Raw genomic sequence first — 23,381 nt, forward strand, 5'->3', positions numbered from 1 at the left:
GGTTAGCACAACCGGCTCACATGGCCAGGGACCAAGGTTCAATTCCAGCCTTAGGTGACTATCTGTGTGGGGTTTGCACATTCTCCCCATGGTGCTCAAGTTTCCTCCCACAGTCCAAAGATGTGCCATACTAAATTGCCCTGTGGTATCCAAGAATGTACGGGTTAGGTGGGTTAGCCATGTTAAAAGCGGGGTTAAGGGGGTGTGGTGCGTCTGTGTGGGATGCTGTCTAGAGGGTGCATGCAGACTCGATGGGCTAAATGACCTCTTTCTGGATTGTGGGGATTTTTAAATTCATTTCTTGCCCATTATGATTGCATCATTAATACAAACTATTAGTGTCCCACCTAAGATATAAAATTCCCATGTTCTGCACAAATTGTCCTTCATCCACCCTTGTATTCTGAACGTATTTAAAACAAGACTTAGCTCATGTTTTGATTCTAGCCTACCTAGAACCAGATGCTCCATACTTTACCGAGCTACTCTTCCTCAGAGATTTTCAATCTTTGATGCTAGGACCATGTAATTAACGGATGTGGAGGATCAAAACATAAGTCGATGATTAAATAGAAGAGATTTTGCACTTTCTATTTAGAGGGAAGATATTGAAGTTGTGGAATAGCGTTGATGTTTTTAAACAGAGAGATTTCCAGCATTTAAATAATACTATTTAAGATAAACATTGCGGATGCTGGAAATTTGAAATAAAAACAGAAGTGCTGGAGAAACTGAATGAATTTCTCTCTGTATCCTAACAAGCACCCCACATTGACTATATATTCCATCTGTATGCCAAACCTCACATCTGATTCTATTCTTATCTTACAGTTCACCTTTCCTGGAACAGCTTGACACACAACTGCTTGCAACTGGATGTGCACCTCACGTTCACTACTTCTCTGCTACTGTACCCATATTCATGCAAGGCTCATGCTCTACCTTACTCTTTATTGCGTGCAACATATTCTCGTACTCATTAGTACCCAACCCAACCCAACAAACACCTCCCCTGCCCTTTCTGCTTCCTACTCAATCACTCCCCACCTGAATCAAAAATAACAGCTCTGTCACCCAGTTTCATTTCCCTTATCGTTTGCCTCGTTGCCATTCCCCAGGAGAAAAACAGCACATACTACGCTTTTTTGGGTAGAAAAAGTCAAAGCGATTGTTGGGTTTCCTGACATTCAGCCCCTCACCCCTTATGTGGGAGACACATGACTATGACCACCCTGAGCAGAGGACTAATTGTGTTCAAGCCCCAGGACTTGTATCAGAGGCTTGCATTGATTTACTGTACTGGGGCACCCTGTGTGCAAGCTATCTCCTTTCACTTAACTGAGGACTGCTGACAACATGACAGCGTTGTGCCTGCACAAAATGGAAAGGCTCAGGATAAGTGAGCACTGCAGCAATAGGTGAACAGGCCATAATACAGCTTGGTCCAGTGCCTGAGCTGAGTGTGTGTCCCCAAGCAATGGTAGTTGCCATGCAGAGTAAACTGTAAGTCGAATAGAGATGACCCATGAGGGTTCTCGGAAGCACATGTCCGATGCCAGTCTCAGTAGGTGTGCAGTATGTGTGCGGCATGTGCCACAGAACCTGCCCTGAGCTGTTGATACCTGGTGTCCAACATGCAGTCTGCAGCCAGTAGTCAGCTAAAGTCACCAGGAGAGAGATAATGGGAACTGCAGATGCTGGAGAATTCCAAGATAATAAAATGTGAGGCTGGATGAACACAGCAGGCCAAGCAGCATCTCAGGAGCACAAAAGCTGACGTTTCGGGCCTAGACCCTTCATCAGAGAGAGGGATGGGATGAGGGAACTGGAATAAATAGGGAGAGAGGGGGAGGCGGACCGAAGATGGAGAGTAAAGAAGATAGGTGGAGAGAGTATAGGTGGGGAGGTAGGGAGGGGATAGGTCAGGCCAGGGAAGACGGACAGGTCAAGGAGGTGGGATGAGGTTAGTAGGTAGATGGGGGTGCGGCTTGGGGTGGGAGGAAGGGATGGGTGAGAGGAAGAACCGGTTAGGGAGGCAGAGATAGGTTGGACTGGTTTTGGGATGCAGTGGGTGGGGGGGAAGAGCTGGGCTGGTTGTGTGGTGCAGTGGGGGGAGGGGACGAACTGGGCTGGTTTAGGGATGCTGTAGGGGAAGGGGAGATTTTGAAACTGGTGAAGTCCACATTGATACCATTAGGCTGCAGGGTTCCCAGGCGGAATATGAGTTGCTGTTCCTGCAACCTTCGGGTGGCATCATTGTGGCAGTGCAGGAGGCCCATGATGGACATGTCATCTAGAGAATGGGAGGGGGAGTGGAAATGGTTTGTGACAGGAAGGTGCAGTTGTTTGTTGCGAACTGAGCGGAGGTGTTCTGCAAAGCGGTCTCCAAGCCTCCGCTTGGTTTCCCCAATGTAGAGGAAGCCACACCGGGTACAGTGGATGCAGTATACCACATTGGCAGATGTGCAGGTGAAGCTCTGCTTAATGTGGAATGTCATCTTGGGGCCTGCGATAGGGGTGAGGGAGGAGGAGTGGGGGCAAGTGTAGCATTTCCTGCGGTTGCAGGGGAAGGTGCCGGGTGTGGTGGGGTTGGAGGGCAGTGTGGAGCGAACAAGGGAGTCACGGAGAGAGTGGTCTCTCCGGAAAGCAGACAGGGGTGGGGATGGAAAAATGTCTTGGGTGGTGGGGTCGGATTGTAAATGGTGAAAGTGTTGGAGCATGATGCGTTGTATCCGGAGGTTGGTAGGGTGGTGTGTGAGAACGAGGGGGATCCTCTGAGGGCGGTTGTGGCGGGGGCGGGGTGTGAGGGATGTGTTGCGGGAAATACGGGAGACGCGGTCAAGGGCGTTCTCGATCACTGTGGGGGGAAAGTTGCGGTCCTTAAAGAACTTGGACATCTGGGATGTGCGGGAGTGGAATGTCTTATCGTGGGAGCAGATGCGGCGGAGGCGGAGGAATTGGGAATAGGGGATGGAATTTTTGCAGGAGGGTGGGTGGGAGGAGGTGTATTCGAGGTAGCTGTGGGAGTCGGTGGGCTTGAAATGGACATCAGTTACAAGCTGGTTGCCTGAGATGGAGACTGAGAGGTCCAGGAAGGTGAGGGATGTGCTGGAGATGGCCCAGGTGAACTGAAGGTTGGGGTGGAAGGTGTTGGTGAAGTGGATGAACTGTTCGAGCTCCTCTGTGGAGTAAGAGGCGGCGCCGATACAGTCATCAATGTACCGGAGGAAGAGGTGGGGTTTGGGGCCTGTGTAGGTGCGGAAGAGGGACTGTTCCATGTAACCTACAAAGAGGCAGGCATAGCTGGGGCCCATGCGGGTGCCCATGGCCACCCACTTAGTCTGTAGGAAGTGGGAGGAGTCAAAAGAGAAGTTGTTGAGGGTGAGGACGAGTTCAGCTAGGCGGATGAGAGTGTCGGTGGAGGGGGACTGGTCGGGTCTGCGAGACAGGAAGAAGCGGAGGGCCTTGAGGCCATCTGCATGCGGAATGCAGGTGTATAGGGACTGGACGTCCATGGTGAATATGAGGTGTTGGGGGCCAGGGAATTGGAAGTCCTGAAGGAGGTGGAGGGCGTGGGTGGTGTCACGGACGTGGGTGGGGAGTTCCTGGACCAAAGGGGAGAAAATGGAGTCCAGATAGGTGGAGATGAGTTCGGTGGGGCAGGAGCAGGCTGAGACGATGGGTCGACCAGGGCAGGCAGGTTTGTGGATTTTGGGAAGGAGATAGAAATGGGCCGTGCGGGGTTGTGGAACAATGAGGTTGGAGGACTCCTTTTGACTTCTGTGTCAAGAATTCTCACAAGTTGAGCTTGCTTGGTGGTTTTGAAAGATGGGAAGTTAGACATGAATGAGGCAGATTGTAGTATTAATAAAGTATTTAAAAATATAATCCATTTTAATAGGTGACTTGTTACTGCTAGAAAGAAACTTGCCCCACCAGTTGGCAAAAACGTAAAAGATGCAGCAAGATGCTGCTGACACTAAGATAGGCCTCTCTGGACTCCTGTTCTGATTCTGCTGCAAATCATGCCAGAGCTCAAGTGATTACGCAGAGAGTTGTGAGAGCATGGAATGCGTTGCCAGCAGCAGTTGTGGAAGCAAGGTCATTGGGGTCATTTAAGAGACTGCTGGACATGCATATGGTCACAGAAATTTGAGGGTGCATCCATGAGGATCAATGGTCGGCACAACATTGTGGGCTGAAGGGCCTGTTCTGTGCTGTACTGTTCTATGTTCTATGTTCTATGATTCAGCATCCATAAGTTTTCGCCCAGAAGATAATATGTTGATGGCATCGAATAGCAATTTGACCCATCGCCCCTACCTCTTTGGAAGAGGTACCAAATTAATCTTCAACAGGTCTGACAGTAGAGAGAATCAGAGTTAATGTTTTATGTCAAGTGACCCTTCCTCAGAACTGATGGGAGCTATGAAAATGTTGATTTTTATGCAGCAGATCGGGTGGGGGAAGGCGTAAGGAATATACGATCAATGGAGATAGATCCCAAAGAGAAGGAAGAACATTTGGACAGACAAAAGAGTGGATAACGATCTGGCTAGGAGGGTGAAAAGTTATTAATGGGGACTGTTAGTGATTAACAATGGTTTGTGTGTAATAGCAGATCATGTGATAACAAGGCCTGGTCTGTAGGGGTAGGGCTAAGAACATGAGAAAGCTCAAGCCCTACAATTGGTGAACTCAATATTAAGTCCAAAAGGCTGCAGAGTCCCCAAGTGGAAAATGAGTTGTCGTTATTCCAGCTTACGCTAAGCTTTGCTGGAGCACTGCAGCAAGCCTGAGACAGAGATGTTGGCTAGGGAACAGGGTGCATTGAAGTGTCAGGTAGTTGGAAACTAAAGGTCTTCTGTCCGCAAAAAAGAGAAAGCAGAGTCAGAGCTGAAGAAGGGTCACTGTACTTGAAATGTTAACTTTCTTTTCTGTCTATAGATGCTGCGAGAACTGCTGAGATTTTCCAAAAATTTGTTTTTGTTTCAGATTTTCAGCATTCACGGTTCTTTCAGTTTTTATCGTGAGTAACCTCTTTGTTTGTCTTAACTTTTTCACTGTCTGTCTCACTTTCTCTTTTCTCCCTGGCGTCAGCAATGTCACCATGTAATCTCTTCATTTCTTCTTGTTCCCTCCAACCACCCCCATCATCAGCATAGAAGCTGCCTTTCCCAGCTGCTTTCATTTCTAATGAAAGGTCAATGGACTCTATGTTCCTAAGTACAAATGCTGCCAGACCTGCTGAGTTTCTCAAGTACTTTGTTTTTGTTATGGGGATAGAGTTGGTAAATGGCATGCAGCTGTTTGATCAGTCATGACTATATTAATTGGTTGTGCCGACTCAGTGGGCTGTATGTCCAGCCTTGAGCTGATGTTCTGCCATATAAGTACTGTGGCTGTAAAAGCAGGTCAGAGGTTAGAAACTTTGCCTCATGTATCTCACCTCCTGTTTCCCCAAAGCCTATAACCATTTATGAGACACAAGTCTCCACTGGACAGGTCCAGGAGTACTTTGTCACAAGAAATATGTTCTGTACAGTCAATGTTCAAAAATCAGTTGTTCACAGATTTTAAAAAAGCTGTAATATGTAGCAAACAGATGGGTAAGCTTGTTCTGTAGATTAGTAGAGGCAAAGACAGAAGCCGATGTCCATTGTTGTGTATTTTCTCTTGTCTACTTATGGGGAATCAGCACTTTCCCCTGTAATCGAGCTTAAAAATTCAGTTGTGTGCAGTTTAGAATCTCTTGTTCTGTTAGGCTTCATTAGCTTTGATGTCTATTTCCGTTGTATAAATGCTATATAATGGCAGAGGGATGCTTCAGAACCTTTTGTTAATGGATGCGGTGTCATTCCATATGGTACTCGAGGCACCAGGATATAACGCAGGTTAATTGAAATAACAGTGCAAGTTTTCTTCCTTATAATTTCAAACTAGGAACAGTGTGTATACTTCAAACTATTAAATTGGCTGATAATTGGCTGATGGAGCTGATCTTAGTGACATTTTTTTCTCTGTTAAATGCCACAGTCTCAATTTTAGTTGTCTGTAAATTCGAGCTAAGATGTTGAATTTTTTTATGTTTGTGAGATTTAATTGCCTCCTAGAGCCGAATAGACGTGATTGACTATTCAAGTTGAGATCTAGCCACGCGAACTTTAAAATTAATTCTGTATAATTAATACAAATGTACTCCAAGCCAAATTAGTTTAGAGTTTTGCTCCACCAGTGAGGCTAAGAATAAGGCTTTCCAAAATAGCAAGCATGCAAACTTTAAGCAAAAGACTGAAAAATATGGGCACAAATAGAAACTGTTTTCATAGAATCCCTACAGTGTGGAAACAGACCCTTCGGCCCAACAAGTCCACCGACTGTTGGAGCGTCCCACCTAATCAACACATCCCTGAACACTACAGGGCAATTTAGCATGGCCAATCCACCTAGCCTGCACATCTTTGGACTGTGGGAGGAAACTGGAGAACTCGGAGGAAACCCACGCAGACATTGGGAGAATGCGCAAACTCCACACAGACAGTTGCCCAAGGGTGGAATCCAACCAGGGTCCCTGGTGCTGTGAGGCAGCAGTGCTAACCACTGAGCTACCGTGCCACCCTGAGTGTTTGCTGTTAATATTAACTCAATCAGGCAGAAAGAACCTCAGTCTTGCCTCTCTACTGAAGGACCTATGAAACTTATAGTATTTTGTCAACTGGTGTTCCAATCTGCATATAACTCAAATTGCAAATGGACTCCAGAATGGAGCCCATTCATAATCCAGGGGACTATCTGTATCAAGAAAAGCAAGGGTTCCATACTCATCCCCGGAGAACTTCAGTATAGCTTTCCTCCAGTCCGAAAAATATCCATTGACCATTACTCTCTGGCTTCTATTACTCAGCTAATTTTGTATCCACACTGCCACTGTCTTTTTTATGCCATGACCTACAATTTTCTTCATAAATCTGTTATGGAGCACTGTCTTCTGGAAATCCATGTATGCTATGTCATTAGTGTTACTGTCACCAATCCTTTACATTATCGCTTTTGAAAAACTTCATTAAAAATGTTTAATGTTCTTTTCCTTTAGAAATTCATGCTGACTCTTCCTGATCAACCTACATTTTTATATGTGACTACTGATTGTATCCTATATAATTGTTTCCAATAATTTCTAAACCACTAAAGTTCAAACTGACGGGTCTTTAATTGCTGAAATTAGCCTTACAATCTTTTTTTGAACATGGCCATAATGTTAACCATTCTCCAGTCTGTTGGCACCACTCTGGAGCCTAAAGAAGACTGAATATTATGGCCAGTGTCTCTATCATTTCATCCCTCACTTACTTCAAAACCCTTGGATGCATCACATCTGGTGCAGTGCCTTGTCAACTTTAAGTGCCGTCAAGCTATCTTAAGGCTTGTTCCTTACTAATTTTGATCCCTTCTATTGAGGACTTCTTCCTGTGTCATCGTTGCCTGGGCAGCATCTTCCTTGTTTGTGAAGACAGATGCAAAGCATTTGTTTAATATCTCAGCCACACTCCCTGTCTCTATCTGTAAATCCATTTTTTGGTCTCTGATTAGCCCTATTCCTCCAATCATGCACTATATGCCTGTAGAAGACTTTGGGACTTCCCCTCTCATTAGCTGCTAGTCTTTTCTCATGGTTCCTGTTGACATCCCCTATTTGATTTCTCACTTGCCCGCCCCTCAAATCTTTGGTATTCCTTTTGATTCTCAATTGTATTTTCTGCCTTATACCTGTCTTAAGCACACCTTTTTGTTTCTTTAAAACCCGGAACCATGATTTCTCACCATTCTATTTAAGACCAGAAATTAACCACAAAAAAGCCATTGCTGTGGATTTGGAGTCACATACAGGCCAGACTAGGTAAGAATGGCAGATTCCCTCTCCTCAAGGGCTTATTGAACAAGATGGCTTTAATCTCAACAGATAACAGTTTCTTAGTCAGTTTTACTGCTGTGTAATTCAATTCATTTATAAATTTTATAAATTTAATTTAATTTCCACCAGCTGCCCATCCCCCCAGAGCATTAGCTAAAATTTTAGGATTGCTGGTCCAGAAACCTTAGTGTTACTCCACCATCTCCCCTTGTTCAGGCACAGAGTCAACGAAAGTGTGGTACAGAAAGAGACCTATTAGTCCAGCATGTTATTATGATTCTCTGAAAGAGCAGTTTACTAAATATTACTCCCCAGCCTTCTACAATGGCACTGCATGTTCTTCCTTTTCAGCAAATCATTCAATGCTCTCATCTGTGCCTCCATTGAACTGGCCTCCACTGTACTTGCAGGCATTACATTCTAGATCCAAACCCTTTTTCAAATTAATTTTTGGGATGTGGGCAAAACTGGCTGAGCTAGTATTTATTGCTAAACCGTAGTTACCTTTGAGAAGGTAGGTGGTGAGCTGCCTTCTTTAACTGTTGCAATCCACTTTGTGTGGGTGGACCTACAATGCTATGAGGAAAGGAGGTCCAGCAGGTTGACCCAGCAACACTGTTTCTATTTAAATAATGCTTCAATGTGGAAGGGCATGGGGGAAAGAAAAAAATAAAAGCAGAAAGTCATGATGCTCACTTGGAGAGTCATACAGACAGGCCTGAACAGCCTCCCTCTGCACCAAAACACTTTTATGAATTCTTAATTGATGCCAACAATGGCCTGGCAAGCCACTCAAAGTTCAGGGGCAAATACAATGGTCAATAAATGCTGGCTTTGCCAGACAGATCCCCATCTTATAATAGATTGAAGAAAAAAATGGTCCAGCATGTTAAACAGTTATTTGCTTCTCCTATCAACTGCAATGTACACGATTTACGAGACAGACCACGGCAACACACCAAGGCTCCTTTTACATCACCTTAGAAACCTATGTCCTCAAATTCCTAGAAGGACAAGGGTGGCAAATGAATGTGAACATATGACTTGTCTTATTAGGGCTATAATTAACATAATTAATTCCATAATTAACCTGCATTCACCTAAGTGGCATTTTATTTTGTGTAATTTATTGTTTCTAGAAGCTTCTTAATTACTGAGGGTAAACTACCTGTAGCTGCTGAGCTTACTTCACACTTTTTTTGAACAGGAGTATAACATTTGCTCTTCTCCAGTTCTCTGTCACCATTCTTAGTTTTCTAGTCTTCCTTAGACTATGTTGAGTGCATTCAATATTCCCTCCAAGTGTCTGAATTACCTCCTCTTTCACCGTGACCTATGCAGCGTCTTTCTTTATGAAGATAAGTAAACAAGTAAATACAAGTGTAAAAGATTTTGGATTCCTTTTTTTGCTATCTGCTAGTCTCCATTCCTTCTCTGTCTTTACTTCTGTCATTTGCTTTTACATCTCCTCACCAAGCCTTCTCGGTTGAGTCTCATTCTTAGTTGTATTACTACTGGACATTTGGTATAAGAGAACTTTCATTTTTGTCGTAATTTCATCTTACAGAGACGTTTGGATTTATTTGCCTTAAAAGACAGCCCATTGTTCAGTAACAACTTTGCCTCCAATCTTTGATTCCAATGTTCCAAGCCAGATCAATTCTTTCTTAACTGAATTTGGTTTTCCCTCAGTTAGTTATTCCTACTGCCAGTTACTCATTTTCTGTTTCCTGTAGACAAACTAAACTTTATGGTACAATCTTCACTGTCCCCTGATATTCCCCTAGTGACACTTTATCCATTTGGCAGACATCATTATCAAGAACCAGGTCTAGCAATAGTATTTGTGATCCTTGGTATTTTGTAAATTTGGAATAAATATTATGAAGGTATATTTCATTTAAGACAGATTCTGAGAGTATATTTTCAAGCTTTAGTGGGGTTTGTAAATGTGGACTTTAGTATATCTACCTATAGCACATTGAGTCCGTTGCAAAAAAAAACAAACTACTACTCACCAACTCATTCCAAAACTATTTGCTGCCTCTCTTCTTCCACACCTCTATCCCCAACTTCCTGCTTGCCACCTTCTCTTTTCACAGTTCTACTAATTACCTCTTCCACTTGCCACACATGCATCCCCTAACCCTCACTCACCTCCCTCTCCCCTTGCTGGTCACTTCACTTCCTGACCATCTTACATACCACCTGTCTTTCAAGACCTTTCCTTTTCACTGCTTTTTCACACTTCACCCTCCCACCCACTACCTCTCCTGATTGTTTCATTTCCCTCTACGTTTCCATTAAACACTTCTTCCTTTTGCCCCCTCACTGTTTTTCCTGTTTCACTGCCTCTCCTGCTCTGCCTCTTCATCCTCCCACTTGCCACCTCTACCTAGACCCTAACACTTGGTATCTCTTTTCCAATGCTCCCACTCTCCACTTTAATCCTGCAACCCCCTCGACCATTGTGCTTGCCAACTTGCTCTTGATTTGCTCTCTCCTTTGCTATGTTTCCTCATGCACCCCTCCTACCTTTCAGGCCCTTTCTCACAATGAGGGTTCAGGACAGGAGCACAATAGGAGTGTTAAACCAGTGATATCTGTACCTGCTCACACACCATCTCCCACATCTCCATCCAGGACCCTGAACAGATCTTCACATGTGTCTCCTCCATCCTAGTCTGCTGCATCTGGTCCTCCTGATGTGGTCTTCTCTACATCGGTGAGACTGTTTCACTGAGCATATTCGCCTGTCCCACAATGGTCAGCCTAACCTCCTGGTCACTGCTCATTTCAACTGCGCCATCCACCACCACCAAACCCTCGACCCTCCACTGCCAATCCCATGTGACATGTCAGTCTTTGGCCTGCTGCAGTGATGCAGAACGCAAATTTGAGGAACAGCACACCTTGTTTTCCGCCTGGGCACTATACAGCCTGGAGGACTCATTGAATTCTCTAATTTCAAATAACCTTCCCACCCATCCTTCTTCCCAGGTTCCCTTTCCAGCCCCACCTCCTCCCTTCCATTCCACCTACTGACCCTCCCTCCCAGCTATCAACTCGATTCATCCCTCCCATCGTCCACCAGCGTCCACCTATTATCACCATTCCGTTACCCCTTTCCTCTCCTTTATCTACAGCTCTCCCCATCCCCACATTCAGTCCCAAAGAAGTGTAAAACCCAAAGTGTTGACTTCTCCTTTCCTCCAGATACTGCCTGGCTTGCTGTTCTTTCAGCCTCCTGTTCGTGTGTATTTTTACTGAACTGCGTGTATACCTTTTCCAGAAACATGAGTTTTGTGGATACAGGCTCTTTACTTTTTACACACTGTGAAATTGGTCAGCGATAAGTTGTGTAGCAAAGCAAGGGCACAGATTGCCTGTAGCAGATTGTAAGAAAGCAATGATCCCAGAGCACTATTAACGAAAAGTTACCAATATGCAATTAAATCCGACAAAACTGTGCTCTATATTCTGCAACACTGAATTGAATTGATTAATAGTGTAGCACCAGACTTAGCTGCATTCCAGCAAACAGGTTACAGCAAATATAAGCAATTGTTAGTTGATGGATAATGCATCTATGCAGATGTTCAATAAAATTACTGGAACTTCCAGGTCCTACAGGACCGCATTCACTTAAGGGGAACTGAGAAATAATTCAAATTGCATACGGATCCTTTTGAGCAACTTGAATTTGGACTAGTTGATTGTTTGCAGATTACTGTTTCTCATTTATTTTGTTTTCTGGAATGTCTAGCTCATAGATATTCAATATGTTGTTTTCTGTTTGCATTATAGATGCCAGTTTGCTCTTATTACCTCCGAGGGATCTGCAGTAATAACACCTGCCCTTACAGCCATGTGTATGTGTCTAGGAAGGCTGAAGTTTGCCGAGATTTCCTGAAAGGATACTGCCCATTGGGAGCAAAGGTATATTAATAGGAGGGAAAGTTTATTATCAGTACTGCTTTGTTATTAGTATGTTTGCTTTGTGTTTGTTTAAAGGAGAATGTGTCTCAAAGTTTGCTGTTACTACTCTTGAATCTATTTTGCATGAATGATAAATTTAGTATTCATTAGATTGAGGGATGTTATTGTTGCCAGCACTGTCTTATTTTAGACACATCAAGCTTCATACATAGCAATATTGGATACTAATTAAAGCTCCCTAGCTTTACACGTCAGGCTGAAACTTACTTGGAGCAAAATTTTTTTATACTAGCATACTCAAAGGGAACTCTGAGCAGTGTGCTTGATTCAAATCTAGGTACTAAAGATGAAAGGACAATGTGCTTAACCCGTTGTACTGATGATCTTCCTCTGTTCTTCAGCAGTTATTTAACCTTTGTTTCTGTTGAAATGACTGGTAGAGATTGGTGATTTAATACCCTATGAAACACACTGACTCTATCCTCCATGGAATACAGGTGGTACTGAGTACCTTGATTATGATGTAGGGTTAACGTTGTAGAGCTGCTGTTGAAATATCTTGTCTAGATGTTAGTGGAAATTTACAGGAGTGTAAATTTTGGATGGTTTAGTTGCGATAAAATGTGTTTTATTCTAGATTAGATTAGATAAGATTCCCTACAGTGTGGAAACAGGCCCTTCAGCCCAACAAGTCCACACCGCCCCTTGAAGCATCCCATCCCCCCTATAACCCACACACCCCTGAACACCGTGGGCAATTTAGCATGGCCAATCCACCTAACCTGCACATCTTTGGACTGTGGGAGGAAACCGGAGCAAACCCACGCAGACACGGGGAGAATGTGCAAGGGCTGTCAGTTACCACTTTCCTCTTCCTATGAGCCCTGTCCCTGTCCCCATGCTCCCCAGCATTAAATTTTCCTAATAAATGTAGATGTCTGGGAGGGACAATTGTGAGGAGAATACAGCTCAGTCCTATATGATCAAACCACTTCTTAGGTGTACCAGCATTCTAACTTCTGTTTCTTTGCTTATTACGTTTCTGAATGAAGAGTATTGGAGGGCATGCCAAGAGTAGCATCAGGCATACCAAAATATGAGGTATCAACCTGGTGAGTCTACAATAGAGGCCTATTCATGTGCCAAACAGCAAATGCAACAAGTTGTAGACAGGGTTCATTGATTCCACGTGGTTCTTGGATGCTGACACACGTCTGATGCCATTTTCTGTGGGCATGGGTGTGGGTGTATGTCCAGTATCCAGGAAGCACATCCTGAGATATTAGTGCCTGGTGTCCGGTGTCCGACATGGAGATCCTTTGGAGTAAGCCGTGAGTTGAAGTCACCAGGTATGATTTCCAAATCAAGTATTCTCAGCCATATATTTGCTTGGCAGGTTTAGTAAAATAAGCTGAATATTAATGAGATAGACAGTTAATAAAGTTGTGAATAAGCAATGAGCCTCCTTAATAGGCATCTCATTGTTGCCTAGAAAGAATGTCACCTCAATGCGTGATTGTTGCATATAAAATGCAGCAAGTTGCTCTTGATGTCGAGATTGACCATGTTAGACTCGTTGCATGATTTTGCCTCACTTCTTGCTATAGCCCACTTTGATCAGAACTTTATAAGATTCTGCTGCTTTCAGTGATGAGGTTTATACTCCTGAAACAAGTCTTTCATTCTCCAACCCAAAGATAAACAGTTCAAGCTGCATAGTCTCATTTTTGCACCTAAATTACTTGGAAATTTTTATAATGTTCACAACCTTTATAATCGACAGATGCAACATTGTGTCCTGCACTCTCTTCTGTTACCCTAATCCCCTCATATAGTATGATCTGTCTGTAAAGTGTGTAAGACAACATTCACTGTACCTCGTGACAGTAAGAAATCAAGTCAAAATGAATAAAGTTTACATTTTCATTCTGTCTCCTTTTAATTCCCTCCTAATCAAATTTATTTTCCTTTATATTTCTCTTTAAATATTCGATTTGAATCTAATTCACCCTTTTTCTTTCTTTACAGTCCTTTTTGTCTGTCTACCTATCTCTGTCTCGATCAAAAATTTAATTGTTTAAGGAGAGATTGTTGAGCTTACTGGTCATCTGTATTCACTTTCTGGGCCAATGTGTCTGAGGGCTATAGCAGAGGACCTGTTGATGCCTTGGCTCTTTAAACTTTTTTTTCTCTGAACGTTTGTGCTTTCCTAATAGCTTTTTGCATTCTGTTTTGAGTTAGAATTCATTGGCAGTTTCATCTTTAGATGTAAAGGCCTTTGGGGCATTCAGAGATCTTGAAACTTAGAACAGAAGTACAAGATTTTTCTTTCCTCACCACTGGAATAGTTACAGAGGGGAAAATTGCTTATTTTGAAATCTACGTTTAAAGATCTGTGACAACCGACTTGATCTATCACCATCTTGCGCTTTGGAATACAAATGCTGACTACTATTTTTAATAATTGCACAGTTAAATAGGAGGTGGTGAAAAAAATAATAACTTGATAGACAACACACACCCCAGATAATTAAAACTAATCTATGAATATCTATCCAGAAATGCTGATCATTCATGAATTTTCTGAAGGAGCCAAAACACTGCTTTAGGCCTTCAGCAGGTTAAATAATATTCTCTAAATAATGCCAAAAGTGCTGACTTCAATTACAAGCATGGTGTTAAACTGCTGTTAAAACACCCCAGAGAATTATCAGAATTCTCTGTATCAAATGAAAAGTTATTAATTGTATGCCATTTTTAATTGTATACTATTGTTATCCTCGTTAATCATAGGAGAGATCCCAGAGGACAGGAGAATAGCTAGCATTGTTTCTTTGTTAAAGAAAGCCAACAGGGATAATTCAGGAATTTACAAGCCAGTGAGCCTTATGTCAGTCATGGAGAAATTATTAGAGAAGATTCTTATGGATAGAATTTACTCACATTTGGAAAAATTGACTTATTAGAAATAGGTAGCGTGACTTTGTGGGGGAAAGTATGTATCTCACGAACTTGATTGCGTTTCTTTGAGGAAGTGACAAAGTTGATTGAGGAAGGCAGGGTGGCAGATATTGACTATATGGACATTAGCAAGACCTTTGACAAAGTGCCTTGTGGCAGGCTGATTCAAATGTGAAGTCACATGGGAACCACAGTGAGCTGCCAGGATGGAAACAGAGCTGGTCTAGTTATAAAAGGTCAGAAATCACACAACACCATGTTATCGTCTAACAGGTTTATTTGGAAACACAAGTTTCAGGGTCTTATTCCTTCTTCAGGTGTTAATGAGAGAGGTAGTATCAGACACAGAATTTGTAAGTAAAAGATCAAAGGGCCATACCACTGATGAGGCTGTACTAAACAAATCTAAGATCCTGTTTAATCTTTAATCAGTTAGAAGGTTTTAACTGATTAATATGTATCTGTAAATCCCTGAATTCATTCGATGTCACTATCTTAAGAGAGCTAAAGGTTTATCTGTGCACAGAAGAGGTGACATTTTAGTTCAGACAATGTATTTACAGTGTGAGACCTTTATTAGAATCCGTTTGCGTTTTGGTTTGGAGTCAGACTGGTTTCATTTCTAAAGTAGGAATTTGTGCGCGTGTGTGTGTGTGTGTGTGTCTGTCTGTCTGTCTGTCTGTCCGAATGGGCATGTGTAAGAGTATACAGTGTGGTTGAGTCACCTGGAGTGCGTCATGAACCCAAGATTCTATTTGAGGCAGCCCTCATGGGTACTGAGCTTGGCTGTTAGTCTCTGCTCCGCAACTCTGAGTTGTTGTGTATCCTGAAGTCTTCTTGGAGGACATGTACCTGAAGGTCCGAGGCCGATTATCCTTGACAGTTGAAGTGTTCATCCACTGGAGACAACACCTCTGTTTGGCAATTGTTGTGCAGTGTCCATTCATCTGTTATCATAGTTTCTTCCTTGTTTTTGCCAATATACTATGCCTGAGGGCATCCTTGCCTGCAGCGTATAAGATAGATCGAATCACGTAAGCGACCGCCGTGCACGTGGTGGTTGGTGCTCTATGTTGAGGATCTGACATGTCTTGCAGAGGTTGCCATAACAGGGTTGTATAATGTTGTGGGTGATATTGTCCTGAAGGCTAGATAGTTTGCTGCTAACAATGGTTTCAGGTTTGGTGGTTGTTTAAAGGTAGGAAGTGGAGCTGTGGGGAAGATCTTGACAAGGTGCTCATCGTCATCGATAATGTGTTGAAGGCCGAGAAGAACATGGCACAGTTTCTCCACTCTGGGGAAGTACTGGGCAATGAAGGATACCCTATCGGATGTATCCTGTGTCTGTCTTCTGAGGTTGTCATTATGGTTTTTTCCAAGGCATATTGGAACTAGTGATTGATGAGTTGAGCATCTTATCCTGTTCTTATGAGGATGTCCTTCAGCACCTTCAGGTGTCTGACTCATTCCTCCTCATCCAAGCAGATTCTATGTATACATAGGGCTTCTCCATTGGGTATGGCTTGGGAGGTTTATGTTGGGAGCTGGAGAAATACAGCATTGTGAGGTTATCCGTAGGCTTGTGGTAGAGTGAGGTATTGAGGTGTGCATTCCTGATGAAGATGCATGTGTCCAAGAATAAATATGATTCTAAAGAGTAGTCCGTGGTAGGTCTGATGGTGGGATGAACCTTGATGATATTGCTATGTAGTTATTTCAGTGATTTCTCGCTGTGAATTCAAAAGAAGAAAATGTCTTCAGCGTATCTGACGTATAGTGTTGGTTGTAGCTGGACGTCCCATCATATCAGGCAATGTGACCCTGTGTGAGAACCTCTCTGGCTATGTGGAGAGCATCTTGAATCTCATTGTACAGGGAACCCCCCAGCTTCTGTCGTGACATTACAGGTTTCTTACAGAACCTCAACACCCACAGACCAATCGACCCAGGAGCATTCTTTGTCACAATGGACATTTTGGCATTCTGCACCAACATTCCCTCTGATGACTGCAACGCCGCAATAGCCTCAGTACTCAATACCACCAGCTGTCAATCTCCAGACACCCTCTACAACTCATCCGTTTCATGTTTGACCACAACGTCTTCACCTTCAACCAGTTCTTCATCCAGGCACACGAAGCAGCCATGGGGACCAGATTTGCTCCCCAATATGCCAGCATTTTCATGCACAGGTTCGAAGACTTCTTTGCTGCACAGAACCTCCAACTAATTCTATAGACCAGATACATTGATAACATTTTCTTCTTTTGGACTCAAGGCAAGGAATCACTGAAACAACTGCATAGCAATATCAACAAGTTTCATCCTGCCCTCAGACTTATCATGGACTCTCTTCAGAATCGGTCTCATTCTTGGACACATGCATCTCTATCAAGGGTGGACACCTGCACCTCACTCCACCATAAGCCTACAGATAACCTCACAATGTTGTGCTTCTCTAGCTCCCAACCTAAACATATTAAAACAACCACCCCCTACAGACAAGCCCTACACATACACAGGATCTGCTTGGATGAGGATGAGGGGGAACAAAACAGACACCTGAAGGTGTTGAAGAACGCCCTCATGGGAAGGGGAAGTGATGCTCAACTCATCGATCTCCAGTTCTGCCGTACCACAGTGAAAACCATAATGACTTCCTCAGAAGACGGACACAGGATACATCCGATAGGGTACCCTTTGTTTCCCAGTACTTCCCGGGAATGGAGAAACTGCGCCATGTTCTTTATAGCCTTCAACATATTATTGACGACGACGAGCACCTCACCAAGATCCTCCCCAGGCCTCCACTTCTTGCCTTCAAACAACCACCAAGCCTTAAACAGACCATTGTTAGCAGCAAACTACCCAGCCTTCAGGACAACATTGATCACAACACTGTACAACCCTGTAATGGCAACATTTACAAGATATGTCAGATTTTTGACACGAACAGGACCATCACGCGGGAACACCACCCACCATGTGCCCGGCAGATACGCGTGACTTAGCCAACGTTGCCTATCTCATTGCTGTAGACAAGGATGCCACAAAGCATGGTATAGTGGCAAAACCACGCAGACACTACCACAACAGATGAATGGAGACTGTGCAACAATTGCTAGACAGGGACGTTCCCTACCAGAGGGGAATTACTTCAGTGGTCAAGGTCATTCAGCCTTGGTTCGTCCTCCAAGGCGGACTTCAGGATACACAACAACACAGTCACTGAGCAAAGACTGATAGCCAAGCTCGGTATCCATGAGGATGACCTCAACTGGGATTTTGGGTTCATACCCTCCCTCACACATACATGTGCACAAACTTGCACAGATCCTCGCTCATGCACACAGTCTCTCACACGTGGGCGTGTGCGCACACATTCATAAGATCCTCTCTTATACACATACTGTCTCTCAAGTGCGCGCGCGCGCACACACACACTCTCTCTCTCTCTCTCTCTCTCTCTCTCTCTCTCTCTCTCTGCTGCACATGCGTGCGCACATGCACACAGACACACATGGGGACACGGATACACATGCAGGGACACAGGCACACACATGGACTCACACACTACCCCCTCAACTGACTGACTCACTCACTTTCGCTCACACACATGTGAATCTATAGGGTGAAATTGTATTTTCAGATACATTCTGTTTTGTTCAAAAAACCCACAATTTATAGGCAGTCAGTCAATTGGCATTTTATAAATTCCTACTTTAGAAATAAAACCCGTCTGACTCCAAACCAAATCTGTTAGAATTCTAAATGAGACCTCACACCTGACGTGAATAGTCTGACCTAAAATGTCACTTCTTCTTTGCATTGATAGAACTTTTAGTTCTCTCAGGATAGTGACTTCAAAGGTATTCAGGGATTTTCATATACATATTAATCAATTAAAACCTTCTAACTGATTAAAGATTTAACAGCATCTTAGATTTGTTTAGTACATCTTCATCAGTGGTGCTACCCTTTGAACTTTTGCTTACAAATTCTGTGTCTGATACTACCTGTCTCACCAACACCTGAAGAAGGAGTAAGACCCTGAAAGCTTGTGTTTCCAAATAAACCTGTTGGACTATAACTTGGTGTTGTGTGACTTCTGACCTTGGCCACCCCAGTGAAACACAAGCACTTCCACATCTTAGGTATAGAAGACAGAATAGCAGTGTTTTTCTGATTGGAGATCTGTGGTAAGTGGTGTTCCACAAGGATCGGTGTTGGAAGCTCTGTTGTTTGTAATATATATAACTGATTTGGTGTGGAATGTGGATGGCCTGATTAATAAGCTTGCAGACGATAAAGATAATGAGGAGGATTGTTAGAGGAAGCAACAGGATATATATAGACTGGGAACTTGGGTGGAGAATTGGCTGAAGGAATCTAATGCAAGGTGATGCATTTTGAAAGATCTAATGCAGCAAGGAAGTAAATAATAAATGGCAGAACCCTCAGTAACACCACTGTATTGAGGGATGTAAACATACTGGTCCACAGTTTCCTGAAAGTGCAAAACAAGTGGACGTGGTGAACGAGTAGGCATATGATCAGAAATAATATGACACTGGCTTATAGTCCAACAGGTTTATTTGAAAACAAAGCTTTTGGAATCTTACTCCTCCTTCAGGAGTTCGTCTCCAAAAGTTTGTGTTTGTGTTGGTGGATCGAACATTAGTTGGAGCGAGTCCCGGAGGTGCAAAGTACTTGGAGCATCAGAGGAGCTGCGTACCTGGTGCATCACAGGCGCCTAGTCACAGGTGGTCGAGAGAGCTCTTCAGTGGGGAGGCAGCTTTGAACTCCAGAGCGGTGGTGGCGTTTTCGGAGGCGGCAGCTGAGTCGGCCTGTCAGCCTGTGAGGTCTGGAGTAGGGCTGTCCATTTCCACATGGAGTAGACCCCCGATGGTGCCATGGTGCAGCCTGGAGCAGGACGCTCTCGGTGAGACTCTAGTGGTGGTATAGCAGCAAAGAAGGAAGTTGGGCTCTTTTTTGTAGAACCCCTACAGCATGGAAACAGGCCTTTTGGCCCAACAAGTCCACACTGAACTTCAGAGCATCCCACCCAGACCCATGCCCCTATAACGTACTAATCTATAATGTACCTAATCTACACTTCCATGAACACTACGGGCAATTTAGCATGGCCAATCCACCTACCCTACACATCTTTTGACTGTGGGAGGACACCGGAGCACCTGGACGAAACCCACGCAGACACAGGGAGAATGTGCTAACTCCACACAGGCAGTCACCTGAGGCTGGAATCGAACCGGGGTCCCTGGTGCTGTGAGGCAGCAGTGCTAACCACTGAGCCACTGTGCTGCTGTCTTTAAGTTAACTTTCTTTATTTTATTCTATGAATGGCACTCATGTACAAGTGAATGCGCACACTTTTCACTGCATTTTACTTTGAATGTACGTGACAGTAAAGTATATTCATATCAGACTCTTGACTTATTTCTTGTAGAAGATGGCCATGCTTTGGGACATCATGGGGTGAGTTACTTGCTGCAGGAATCCCAGCTTCTGACCTCTTTTTACAACTGCAGTATTTATGTGACTAATCCAGTTGAGTTTCTGGTCATTGGTAACCCTGAAGGTGTTGATAATGGAGGATTCAGCAATGCTGGAGAAAGCCATGGCCTGGTACATGTGTAGTGCAAACACACCTTCCACTTATCAGCCTAACTTGGATATTATCCCAGCCTTGCTGCATTCAGTCATGGACTGCTTCAGTTTGTTCAAGAAATCTAGATTATAGAAGACATCGCAGGTGCCTGGGGGTGAGGACTAATTGTCAATCTATCAAAAAAAGGTAGCCTCAGTGACTGTAACTACTGGAAGGTTATAAAATTTCTCAGTAATGTGCAAGGTCTTCAGTACAGAACTCCCTAACAGATTGAAAGCTAAAGTATATTGTACTCTACATGACGAATAGATTTCCATGGTGACAGAAGATGCTGCAAGCAGATTTTTACACTTGGGAACATAGTAGAACTGAGTGTAGAACATGACAAACCACTTGTTATAAACTGTATTCAGTTTAAGAGGTTTACAGTAACATCCAATGATAGTCACTCCAGGATAAAGAAGTCAGCATAGCATCCTGGAGCACATGTTAACATCTTCAAAGTTCTATTTCACAACTCTAGCTGCAATGTCAAGGCCAGCATGTGCACCAGCATTATCTTCCACACCATCAACGGAGTATGGAAAGGCTGCTGATTCACCCTATACCTTTTCCTCATGGTTATTGATTTCATGAAAGTGATGGCGGTGCAGACTTTAGTGTTCTGTGGCAGCACCAACAGTTTCAGTCCAGGATTTAACAAACAACATTTCAGTGCTGTTTGAAGAATTAATGATTACAAGCAGTGATCACTAGGGTTGAGAGTAGCAGCACTAAGGCTGCTGTATGCGTCACCTGCGAGAAGACTAAGGTATTGACAACTGACAGCAACAAAACCTCCCATCAGTATCAGTTAATCATAACCACTTGCCCTATCTAGGAAGCAGTATTCATGGAGGGTGATGTAGGATTACTGACGACTCAAGAATGTTGGTCTACAAGCACTTCCAAATAGTGAGGGTATCCAACATCATCAGCACTGCCTTGAAGCTGCGCCTCTACCATATCCATATTACTGCCAACTGCAATTTATGCAACAGAAACTTGGAAGAGCATGGCAACGGCATCCTAGTTGTTGGATGTCTTCAACAGCACTGTCTACCTGAGATCCTTGACATCATATGAAAAGACATCACCTATGAAGAGCCACTGCAGAGGACCACTCAGCAGTTCCTGTGGGACATGATGATGGAGGAATGACTGAGGCTAGCAGGACACACATTGCTTTCTAGATGTACACCCCACCAGAGTGATAGAATGGACACCACCAAATTGAAAATGAAGACTAGACCAGTTAAAGAAACATTGCAATGTTTATTTAAGACGGATCTTCAAGGGTGATAAACACCTGGGTAGGGTGAAAGAGATTGCAGTGGAAGCCATTGTTCCAAGGGATCTGAAGGGCTAAGTTTAAGTCTCAAGCTCAGCTGAGCTAAGTTTCAACATTTGCACCCTCCACCATGGAGTACAGTGGCAGCAGTCTGTACCATTTAGAAGATGCAATGTAGCAACTCACCAAGCCTCCTTTGACATCACCTTCCAAACTCACAACCTCCACAAACGAGAAGAACAAAAGCATTCAGCATCACCTACAAATTTCTGTCCATTTCCTTCTCTGGGTTATTTAGGGACGGACCTACCCACGAAGCCCATATTCTGCGAAATTTTTTTAAGATAGTCTGAATATTGTGGTCTGAAATGCATTACCCAGAGAATTGGTAGTTGAATTAATTTACAAGCTTAAGTGCATGGTAGTGGAGGATTATTTGATTAGCTGTAACAAAGAAATATGTTGGTCAGAGTAATTTGGTTTTGTCCAGTATCATTATATGACTGCCTCCTTTGGCTCAATGTCGATTTTTTTTTCATTATTCCTTTATACTGCACAATATCATTTGTGCAGTAAAGGCATACTGTATTTGCAAGCTTTCATTGTTGATCAATATTCCACCGTAGCAAGTTGTGAAATTAAGTTCAGCAAATCTAGTAAACTGATTGGCAGGACTTTAGGAAATACAGATCATTAGAGGAGCCATGGTGTACACCCATAGAACCTTGATGAGAACAGGACGGGTCATAGAGTCATCATACAGCATGAAAACAGTCCCTTTGGTCCAACTCGTCTGTGCCAACCAAGTTTCACAAACTAAAGTAGACCCCACTTGCCTGCATTTGGCCCATATTTCTCTAAACCGTTCCAATTCATATAATTGTCACATGTCTTTCAAATGTTGTAATTTTACTTACATCTAACATTTCCCTTGTCAGTTCATTCCATAAACACACCACACCCTCTTTTGTGAAGAAGTTGCCCCTCAGGTCCCTTTTTAAATCTTTCTCCTCTCACCTTAAAAAATGCTCTCTAATTTTGAACTCCCCTACCCTGGAGAAAAGATCTTTGCTATTCACCTTATCTATGTCCCTCATAATTATATTATGAACCTCTATAAGGTAACTCCTCAATCTCCTATGCTCCAAGGAAAAAATGTCCCAGCCTATCCAACCTCTCCCTAAAACTCAAATCCTCAGGCTTGGCAACATAATTCAAAATCTTTTCTAAACCCTCTCCAATTCAATGCTATCCTTCCTATTAGCAGGGCGACCGAATTGTACACAGTACTCCAAAAGTAGCCTGACCAACGTCTTGTACAACCGCAACATGACATCCAAACTCCCGTTCTTAATGGTCTGAACAATAAAGGAAAACATGTTGGTCAAGTAGGCACATGGGATACTTGTCTTTATTAGTCAAGTCAATGAACACATGAGCAAGGATGTTATGATGGAGCTGTATACTGTATTATTAAGGCCATGGCCATAGTACTTAGCATTTCTGGTTGACACCCTGTAGGAAGGATGTGGTTTTATTAGAGAGGGTGTGACATTCACCAGAATGTTGTCTTGGCTGGAGTGATTAATCGGGCAAGAAAAGCTAGG

The 23,381-nt window shown here is 43.4% G+C and overlaps 1 protein-coding gene across 1 annotated transcript in view; it reads left to right on the forward strand.

Moving 5' to 3' along the window:
• Positions 1–23,381, forward strand: part of zc3h3 (zinc finger CCCH-type containing 3) — a 262,536-nt gene that overhangs the window by 177,832 nt on the left and 61,323 nt on the right. Inside the window, exon 9 of the mRNA XM_048529264.2 lies at positions 11,720–11,851. Coding sequence (XP_048385221.1) covers positions 11,720–11,851 — 132 coding nt within the window. The remainder of the gene's footprint in view (positions 1–11,719; positions 11,852–23,381) is intronic.

The sequence above is a fragment of the Stegostoma tigrinum genome, chromosome 5 (genome assembly GCF_030684315.1).
Source record: "Stegostoma tigrinum isolate sSteTig4 chromosome 5, sSteTig4.hap1, whole genome shotgun sequence".
Classification (NCBI taxonomy): Eukaryota; Metazoa; Chordata; class Chondrichthyes; order Orectolobiformes; family Stegostomatidae; genus Stegostoma; species Stegostoma tigrinum.